Source organism: Vicia villosa, unplaced genomic scaffold (genome assembly GCF_029867415.1).
Source record: "Vicia villosa cultivar HV-30 ecotype Madison, WI unplaced genomic scaffold, Vvil1.0 ctg.001542F_1_1, whole genome shotgun sequence".
Lineage (NCBI taxonomy): Eukaryota > Viridiplantae > Streptophyta > Magnoliopsida > Fabales > Fabaceae > Vicia > Vicia villosa.
The window spans coordinates 189,268-200,141 of NW_026705659.1; the positions used below are offsets into that span (position 1 = coordinate 189,268).

Here is a 10,874-nt window from a genome sequence, read left to right on the forward strand (position 1 = left end):
CCCCTGACCCGAAAGAAGTTTGACGTTGGGATCCATAGAAATATCAACAAGACAACAATCAAGCATACCATTTTAAAAAGCTCTAATACCATACTGAAGTATAAGAGAGTGAGAAGCGTTTGAATAAACCGTGTGTTTAAAAAACACTATAGATACTGTATTATATATAGAGATTACAACTAATTACATACTATGGTCGATATGGAACTATTTTATATACAAATATTCTTAACACACTATAATACCCCGGTTAGGGCCAGATGCCAAATGTTGGAGTAAAAGAGACAGTCTCAATCTCATTAAGGGGGACCTTATATAAGCTTAAAGTCATAACATAGGAGTCCTATTACTAAATATAACTTAATTTACTTGCTAGCAATTATTATTTCCTGGTATCTTTGCAAAAACATGGAAGAAGAATAAATTATTATTTTTTATGATAGCACAAGTTTCCATTTTACAACTGTTTATTTGAACTCCCTCCCACAAGGTTACAAAATAACATCTTATTAGGGACATTTTCTTGTGCCACACACACAGGCATGCCTTATTTGGCTTAATAACACATGCTTAGCTCCCATAAACTACAATTGGGCTTCTAACTTGATGATCGCCATCATCCCATATCAAAGAAGAAGACATTATTCCCACATTAACATCTCCTTCTATTGTGAGCGAGAATGATTTTTTCTGTCCTATTGATGTAAAAGACAGAACATCAGGTTTCACTTGAATTTCCAACAAAGGAGAAGATATTACTCTTGCTTTATAAGTAGACTTTGCTGATCCCACATTTGTAACTGTTCTATGGTAAACATGACCGAAAAATGTGTCGTTTACACTAAGTGCGAATGATGGGAGGTTCAACTTGTATACAGCTTTGTCATTAGCTTTTCCCTTGCAATCACTCTTATAACGAGTAAGGTTTCGTAGTTGTTTATCTGTGTATCCTTCTCCGCACAAGAACTCGACATAATCTGCTTCACTGATATCATATACTAAACCTGGATTTGTTGCCTTAACAGGACTAATTAGCCCCGCACCATATGCGAATTCAGCCTCAGGATTTATAGAAGAGCTCATTGGTGTAACTGTTAATTAGTATACAAAACAAAAGGATGGTCTTAGTGATATTGTGTTGATTAGTTTGATATGATTTGACTATATATAAAAATTAATTTTATTAGGTAAACTACCAGTGGTCATAAGTGCAGACTTGATCATAGCAGGAGACCAATTGGGATGAAATGATTTAACATAGGCAGCCACTGCAGCTGCATGAGGGCAGGCCATTGACGTTCCAGAGATAACATTATATGGTAATTTTCTTTTGTCATCTTCAAATTCAGAAATCGGGTCGAGTGGAGTCCATGCGGCTATAACGTTAACTCCCGGGGCAGCAATATCCGGCTGCAACATCAAGAAATAATAGAAGCTAGTTAGCATTACATGTCGAAAAAAAAAAAGATTGACATGATTTCCATACTATATATCTTTTTTATGTTACCTTAAGAATATTCGGTGTAATTGGGTTCGGACCTCTTGACGAAAATGAAGCTACATAAGGGGACAACGAATCTTCGACTTCTTCACTCTTAAATATTGTGGCAGTTGGAGTTCTGGTAATTGATAGAAAGATAAATTTAATGAAAAAAGGTTCCATAGATAAATTAATAATATGATATTAATCTATACCTTGTTGATTTCATGTAATATTGTATTTCTCTTAGGTTCCATAGACTAAGGAATGTGGCTGGTAAAGCATATGTATTTGGCAAATCTTTAGCAGAAACATATCCAAATATCACACCAGCAGCCCCAGAGAAAAACCCGATATCCGTAGGAATCTGAATGCCTTCGCATAAAACTATCTTTCCCTTTACTGCATGTTTATCGACCGAGTCGTTGAAGCAGAATCTGAACAATAAAATTTATAAAATTAAAATTCTTATAAAATATATAATAAACAAAATATATCTGGATACAGAACTATATGTATTATTGGTACCTGGATACCGAACTGTCAAATCCACCAGCAGTGTTTGGTATATCTCTTGCAAAAATTATTGGAAACATTTTGTTTTTGAGATCTAATGTGTTAATTGTTGACCCCTGAAATTTTATTAGAGTAAAATAAAAAAGATTGTAAATTTTGAATGAAATATAATGTAACCAAGATATGAAGATTATTTAACATACCTCATACACTTTACCATTTCCCAACTTCACCTTTGTAACGAATTTTCTGCCAAAAGTGCTCGCAGCAACGGAAAGTAACCATGGTGGAAAATTTGTCATTGTGAAAAGTTCAGGGCCCAAATTATTAGCCGAATTCGAAGTAAGTACACCTCTTTGCATTGCATGGAAACTTCCAATGTTGATTGAGTCATGAAAATATTGAGATATTGGTGTTACTTGACCTGATCCAAGAGAAACGGAAAGAACATCAACTCCGTCAGCAATTGCTGAATCAAAAGCTGCAAGGATATCAGCCTCCTCGCAACCAGCTTCTTCCCAACACACTTTGTAGACAGCAATGCGAGCGGAAGGAACTCCTCCACGTGCTGTCCCTGCGGCATACCCATCTAGGCTTACCGAACTAACCATGTTTCCAGCAACCGTGGATGCGCAATGTGATCCGTGCCCGTTTACATCTCTTGGAGATTTTATATCCTTTTTACCATATTTTCCTTCAATATTGAAGTATTTTGCACCAATTATTTTACTGCACATATAAAATAAAAAAGATCATTTTTTTTCCATTTCTTGATTATTTTTTAAAAGTAAACAAAAAGCAATGGATTTAAGTGATTGATTACTTGTTGCAAGTGAAGTTGTGACACGTTCCCTTCCATTTTTTCGGGGGTGGACCAAATCCTTCGTCACTGAAGCTCTTTGACTCTGGCCAAATTCCTGTGTCCAATACTCCAACAATTATGTCACTCTCTAAACTCGGCCTTTTGATATTTTGTGGGAGGCCAATGAAGTCCCACGATTTTGTCGTGTGAAGACGATTCTTTTTGTTTGGAAAAACAGATACTACATCTTCCATTTCTATTGCAATAAAAATGAAATAAATATGTAAGGGACTAATCAAATATAAAAAATACACTATTTTTTATTGAACATAAGATCATAAAAGAAAAACTACCTGCCAATGTTTCTGCCTCGTCTTCGGTCAACTTCATAACGAATCCATTAAAGCTCTTTTTGTAGCTGTGAAGTACAGCTCCTGGTTCAAAATCACTGGATAGATGCACATTCGAATTGTTAATCTTAGCAATATGATTGGGTAAGTAAAAGAGCATAATAAATCTACTTGTTCAAACATGAGTAAATTAGTCTTTTAATCAAACATAAATAGTTATATAAGAGATAAAAATTTGAACCTGCCAAGGATATTTTGAGCTATTTTGGAGTGAAGAGAAGGTAAGGTGGTGGGATCCATGCCCTTAGGATGAGCACCCATGTAGACAATATAAGTCTGTATTCAGAAAATGTAATTCAATATGAAATGTCGAATTAGATGGATGTGGAATAGTTCAAATCACTTAAAAGTCGAGAATATATGCGTGTGTATATAGTAAAGTTAAACCAGCTCAGTTGATAGATGTGTATGAGTATTAGATACAGGGGCGCGGATTAAACCCGCGTCATCCCATTTATTCACCTTTTAAAGTGTGAAATTCCAGTCACTATACTCCGACCAAAAAAATAAATAAATACTTGTATACACATTTACCTTGCGATCTTTATCTGAACATGCTTGTTGAATGAGAATGCAGGTGAGAAGGAAAAGAAGGAATGGCCATAAAGAGTTCATATTTGCAACTGAATAGAAATGAGAAGCAAAGAAGGTTTACAGTACTAAACCATTTCCATTCCAATGAGTATATAATGGTAGAAGAATGTGAACCCCGCCGGCCAAGGGACCCATGGGTTACAAAAGAATGAAATTTTATTTAACTTTTTCAAGAAAACGTTTGAAAATGAAAAAGAAGAGAAAAAACAGATTTTAGTATAATGACAAGCTTTAAAAAGTTTAGCTTTTAAGGAGCAAACATTATTTTTGTAAGTATAGTAAAGCACAAGGTGTGCTGGGACTATTATTAACAAGAATATAGCCAATGAGAAGATGTGCACATGGTGTGGTGAGAATATTGTAGTAAAACGAAACCAAAGCACACTATATTAGACCCTAGCACTAATGCTGAAATAAAAAAACAGTGTAAACCTGATTTTAAAAATGACAAAAAGATATCAAAAGTGTTTTTTAAAAGAGAGTTCTTTCCTTTTTTTTCTTTCAATATTTCCTTCTCAACCTATTTGTATCATACATTCAAAAAGTTAAGAACATACCAAACAAATGCCATAAAAAGGACAAACGATGGTTAGTTGTCACAATTTTAATCCCATTTCTTTATTTTTTTAAATATGTTTTGCTTCATTTCTCAATTTTCATCTTTTATAGGTTTTTATTGTTTCCACTTTTAACTCTTGGGTAAATATCATTATAACCAAAAAAACACCTTTTATTTCGGTTGAAAAAGGTGTTTTACCTCGGTTTCACAGGTGTGGTAACAAAGATCGTCATAAAAAGTGTATCATTTTATCTCTCAATTTAAAATAAACGACGGGTGTTGTCATAGTTCGATCCCAGAGAGATTGTTTAAGAAATTTATCCGATTATCGTATGCCATAGTGCCTTGTTTTTTGTAAGGGTTGCACCCCTAGTGCGAGCTTTTCAATCAATCAATCAATTGCTTATTAAAAAAAAACCTACAGTTATAACACTTTTCACCTTAGTTTTGACATTTAACCGAAAGATAAAATACAATTGAGTTTATTAAATTTAATGTGGATTTTTATTTCACTAAACCCTACCTGGACATATAACTTCTCAAAATTGGGTAGGAAAATAATTATATGAACAATTGTGCTATATTTGAAGAACAACTTTCATTGATTAGTATTTTCAAGCATTTTGCAACTCATAATTCATCTTACGCTATTTAATGGTTAAAATCTTTTCAATTTTTCAAGTTCTTTATTCAAACACTTCCTTTTATACTGATTCATTCTTGAAAGCGTAAAATTTTATACTTAGAAAAATGAACTAATAAAAACAAATTTAACAAAGACTAGTGGTGTGTTTGGAAACATGGTCCACTGTCGCCACCGCATGTTTGGAGCCCTCCCACCGTGATTTTCAGAAGCTACTATTGATAGCTTTTACCCACCGTAATTTTCTACCGTGATATTTAATAAATTCCAAACATACACTTGAAGTATTAGAGAGATTTTAACTATAAAAGAACATGAAATAAATGATGAGTTGCAAAATATTAGAAAAATATAATCTGTGTAAGATATTTTTCAAATACAACATATTATTTCATATGATTATTTCTAAAATCAATTTAATGGGTTATATATGTTCTAAGAACGGTTACTAAAACAAACAATCGAAATTAGATATAATAAACTCAATTCAACGAAATAAGATGGGAGCTTCACAAAGAATCACAAAAAATATAATCTCAATATCAACTAAACGACAACATATAGATTTTCATAACTTTGGGTAGTAGAATAGCCAAACAACAACAACAACAACAACAACAACAACAACAACAATAACATCAACAACTCAAAAATAATAACTTGCACTAAACTACAACAACATCAATAAACCTATAAAAATGACTAGTGATGTTTGATGTACCAGATCTTTGAAGAAGAAACGTAAGAAAATATTTTGGATCTCTGAAGAAGAAACGAGTGCCTAAATATATATCATCTTCGTATTGAGGATGATATGTATTCATGACTCTCGTTGTTTAGGGTTCTCTTGTTTGGGGCTCTTTGTTAGAGTTCTGTTTGTGTTGTGTTAGACAAGTGAAACTGAATACTACAAGTTAAGCTAAATATATCAGAGAAATTAATTCACCTCGGTTGAAAAACAAAATTGAAGTGAAAGGTGGCTTATATTGTATTCACCTCGGTTGGATAACATTCGCTTATAATGAAAGGTTGAAAAATAAAATATTCAGGAAGATGCCACTTTTAGTGATATAAAAACATAATTTAAAATTGTTGGAATTCAAAGCATGTACGCTAAATTAGTTTATCCGTTGTTTTTTTAACTTAGTATATAGTTTTATATATTTTTTAAAAAAAATATTGCGCGTCCATAAATTATACTTCAGTTTTTTAATATGTGAGGTGGAATCGTTATCATAAAACTAATTTTTCTAGCAATGTATGTTACGCTTCATATTTTCTACAAATTTACCATTAAATTCACAATCTATATTATACAAATAATATTTAGATTATTGCTCTATAAATTCAGAACATACTTATATGCATATATTATTTTTATTTAGGTTATGTTTAAAATTCGTAAAATTGTAATTGTTATAGCATTGTGAAAATTTAATGAAAAATATTTAGATTATGTCTAGAGCTCACAACATGATACTTGTATTGTTTAATTTTTATATATAACGGCTGTCTGTCTGTCTTTTTCAAAATGCACAAGTGAGAATATAAAAAACGGTATTTTTTTAACTTTAATTTTAATTTAATTTTTTAATAAAATGTTAGGAGTTAATGGAATACAAAAGATATGTAACTGTCAGTGAAAAAGAACTTAAAGTTAAAAAAAAAATACTAAAAAAAGGTATATTTGAAATAAAAATAGACTACACAAATTTAAAGGGGTAGCGGTTGGGGCGATGGAGGATGGATAGAAGGCAAATGGGTGTGGGGTGACCTCGGTCTTCCCGTAAATCTTTTGGTGGAAAGGGGTTTGGAGAGGAATTATTTGTTACTTCGGGAGTCTTTGTTGCACTCCGTAGGTCCGAAGGACTCTTTGGTGTCGGATGAAGTGTGGTGGAAGCGGGATGTTGAAGCGGAGTTCACGGTGGCATCTTGCTACGATTTTTATGAAAGGTGTTTAATACCTTTCGGTCCTTATGGCAAGCATGATGAGGCTTTTCGCTTGGTGTGGAAAGCGGATGTCCCTTACAATATAAAAGCCTTTGGATGGAGGCTTCTCCTTGATAGGCTTCCAACTAAAGAGTCTTTGGTTCGTAGAGGCATCCCTTTATCTTTTGAAAATTCTCGTTGTACTTTGTGTGATATTGAGGTTGAAAATAGAAAGCATTTCTTTTTTGGTTGTAAAGTGGTTAAAGAGATTTGGAATGAAATAGCTCTTTGGTTGGGTAAAGTGGGTGGAAAGGAAGAAGAGTGTCTTTCTAACTTTATGGATTGACACCATTTTTTTCGATCTCATAAGGTGAAGGAAAACAAACTAGATGTTGTGTGGCTTGCGACTAATTGGTCTTTATGGGGTGTTAGGAATGGTGTTTGCTTTCGGGAGGAGGAATGGAATTTCAACGATATAGTTTGGAATATTAAGACTTTAGTGTGGAAGTGGTCTTTTTGTGGGAAAATTACCCATGCCAATTATTCTTTTTATGAGTTTAGTAGAGATCCCATACTATTTCTCTCATAATCTTAATTGGTTTGTAATTTTCTTTTTGTGGGGTTTTGGTCTTGTGGCCCTTTTGTAAATAGGTTGGAGAATCCTTAGTTCTCCCTCTTATTAATATATTACTATTCTCTTGCCTTTAAAAAAAAAAAGACTACACAAATTTAAAAAAATTATATGTAACGGTCTTTATATATTGTTATATACTTATATTTTATTTTTTTGGGTTTGGTGATTAAAACATTTTATATGAGTGTGCTGGTTCGATTGTAAATATCCACACTTTATTTTTGTCTCCTATAATTATTTGAGTATATGCTGGTTATTAAGCAATTAAAAAAAACTAATTTTTGGGGGAAAAAAAAGAATAATATAGTACCAGCCAATTTTTCTGCCTCATGTGATGTTTTGTCAACGTCACAACAAATCCATTAAGACTCTTCTGTGGCTATATTGATACACCTACACTACACTACACTACTCGTTAAAGTGAACTGCCAGTAGTGAATCTAGTCCAAACATAGTCATTATGATAAAGAAAATTCGTATAACTTGAACCAATCATTGATAGCTAAAGAAGAAACATAATATAATTTGAACCTGCCAAGGACATTGAGCCATTGTGGAATGAAGAGAACGTAAAGGGGCCGGGTTAGTGTCCTTGAGGTTGCTCATCCATGTAGACAATATATGTTTGTATATTAACAAACAAAATATATAATATAATTATTCATTAAAAGAGAAGAATCATTAAAGTGACAATTGTTGTGTAAAAACGTGTAAAATGTGGAAGACTATTTATGTAACAAGTGGTAAAATATATGTGTAAAATGTGGAAGACTATTTATATAACATCTGGTAAGATATATATATATATATATATGTTGAAGTGTAATTGTTCATTCAGTATTATTTGGGTCTTGTGTTGGAATATTATTTGGATCTTGTGTTGGACTTTAATTAGTTTTGTCAAATAGGGATTTAATTAGCAAAGCAAAGACAACTATTAAGTTTAAAGAATCATAAATATATATGTATAAGTAGAATTACACAAAACACCATGTCCTATTTAGTACATGAATATAATTAATACTGCTAACCTTCAACAAATATGTTTTAGATACGCTTATACAATGTAACTGCTGGTAATCCCGCGAAGCTAATCTTTGAAGTTTATTTGTTCTGTCACTTAAACAACACTTCCACCTTCAGGCTCTCTCTCTTATTATCTTGTTGTAGACCAAGGTAGTCCTTACTTCTATTTTGTAATACCTCAATCCACCAAAACTCCTTTTGCAATGAATTGAAAACTTATATTTATAGGAAAAATTCTATACCCCTTGCTAGGCGCATCACCCTTGCGCCTATTGCAAGCATGCTTTCTTTCCCCTTAAGTAATGCTTGTTGTTTGAAATGTTCCCTAGTCGCCTTGGCTCGCTAAGCGCACCACCCCTACACTTAGCACGCAAACCTTTGCCTTACCATGAAGTATTTGCATATGACCTTCTGTCTGCTCTTAGTGTGCCTATGGTTGGGCCTAGTGAGTCTGGACTTTCATGGGTTTGCCATGGCTTACTCCTTGCGTGCTGAATCGTTGTTTTCTAGTCGTTTTTACATGCTTTCGATTAATACACATTAAAAGTCCAAACATGTGTTTTTCTTACTTTTCATAGTAAATTGAGGGCTATTGTTTTGATTGCATGTAAAATAAGTTAACAAGTGTCTACGTATTTTATGTAAATTTGGCACTTATTAGTCATATCCCACCATCGGGTTTTAATAACACCGTCAAGGGTGTTGAGATAACAAACTCTACCAAACTCATCAAGCATCTTCCTCCCAGCCATAAATTAACAACTAGAGGATCAGATAGGATATAGTTGTGAACACGGGGGTCTATCAAGTAGAACGGATCTGCAATAAATAAATTAGGGGTGGTAACGGTACGGTTTCACCTCTCGATCACTCACGGGAAAGTCGAGGACAAATTGGCGATGGTTTTTCCACATCTGGCGCCATTCCGGTGCGAAATCCTTCCAATTTTGATGATTCCATTAATGGTTTACTCGTTTAAGGTGCCACACTCCCAAGTCATCTGGAGGATCAGGTATACCTGCTTGATGCATTCCGAACTGGAGTTTGACCCAGTCACTAAGATGCATCTCGATGATGTTGTACCTAATCAGGCAAGTTTTTGCAGTCCAAATAGCTGCATCTGCACCTCGTGGCTCACGGTCGCATTCCCGATACGGTTTCCAAATAAACTGCATGCATAAGATTTATACATTATTTCGGTCAAATATTTATAAAAGAGACACTTATAAAAGAGGAAAAGATTAGAGATAATACAAGGCTCAGACATTGCTTCGAGTTTACAGTGCTACGTTTCCAGTTGTAGCCAAGGAGGATTACTGGCCTGAGTATGATGGGGAGGTAGTTTGGCATAATGACGCAATGCGGCGAAAGAAAAAGGGTCGCCCCAATAGTACGCGGATTAGAACCGAAATGAACGTCCACGACAAACTGGAAAGAAAATGCAGCATTTGTCGTCAGGTGGGGCACAATAAAAAAAGATGTCCTAGTCGTGGCTCGACCTCGTCGCAAGTTTAATCTACTTTGTAATTTTTTTTACGACAATGTATCAATTTTGTTTACCACCTCTTGTAACCTTTCTTTAGTCTTTCATCAATAAAGTGTGCTTTATTAAAAAAAACCAAAATGGACAACGCAAACATTATTTAGGGTTATTAAGAATTTTACGAAATCGATTTATCAGACGTTTTTACGAAATTAAAAGACCGGAAAAAAAAACTTTGCGCGAAAATACATAAAAGGGATTATTTTAAAAAAAAAAGACCCCAACACATAAGAGCCAAATGAAATGGCGCCTATGTGTTGGACAATAACCTAATGCGCCAAATCAAATGGCTAAAACATTTTTGCCCTAAAATTTGTGTGTTTGCGCCAAATGGTTTGGCTTGCAGAACACTAATGCGTCATTTCATTCGGCGCATTCACCTTTCCGGTGTCCCAAACCTAGACATTTTGGTAAATAATCTGAAAACATGGGTTTTTTTTGTATTTTTTTTAAAACATGGTTATTTAATTATTTTTTCCTAAATCGGTCACAAAAAGTTTTAGTGACCGATTTTAAAGCTTTTTCGGTCTCTAATTCAGTCACTAAAAAGCGAATTTTCTAGTAGTGATCAAAGACAAACGTGAGTAGTATAAGCGTAGTATGATTTTGTCACGATAAACCATCATGACCAAGGAGAATGTCTATTTTGAGCTTTCGTGGAAGCCTCCTAAAAACAATTAGAAAAATATAAACTTTTATTCGCGATCATCAAGGCAAGTAGATCACTAACTCCACTAA

General features: G+C 33.8%; 1 protein-coding gene across 1 annotated transcript; it reads right to left on the minus strand.

Annotated features, from left to right (window-relative positions):
- Positions 1-411: 411 nt before the first annotated feature.
- LOC131635771 (cucumisin-like) lies at positions 412-3,925 on the minus strand. The gene is made up of 10 exons (XM_058906412.1): positions 3,743-3,925; positions 3,390-3,484; positions 3,152-3,246; positions 2,820-3,054; positions 2,200-2,725; positions 2,009-2,112; positions 1,696-1,917; positions 1,508-1,619; positions 1,197-1,410; positions 412-1,091 (listed from the first exon to the last, which is right to left on the minus strand). The coding sequence occupies exons 1-10, from the start codon at positions 3,821-3,823 to the stop codon at positions 571-573; spliced, it is 2,205 nt and encodes a 734-aa protein (XP_058762395.1). The 5' UTR covers positions 3,824-3,925; the 3' UTR covers positions 412-570.
- Positions 3,926-10,874: the final 6,949 nt, after the last annotated feature.

Coding starts and splice junctions, on each gene's coding strand:
- LOC131635771 (XM_058906412.1), bottom strand. CDS start 3,823: ATGAACTCTTTATGGCCATTCCTTCTTTTCCTTCTCACCTGCATTCTC. Junction 3,247..3,389: donor GCTCAAAATATCCTTGGCAG/GTTCAAATTTTT, acceptor GCATCTATCCAG/TGATTTTGAACCAGGAGCTG. Junction 1,620..1,695: donor TATTACATGAAATCAACAAG/GTATAGATTAAT, acceptor ATCAATTACCAG/AACTCCAACTGCCACAATAT.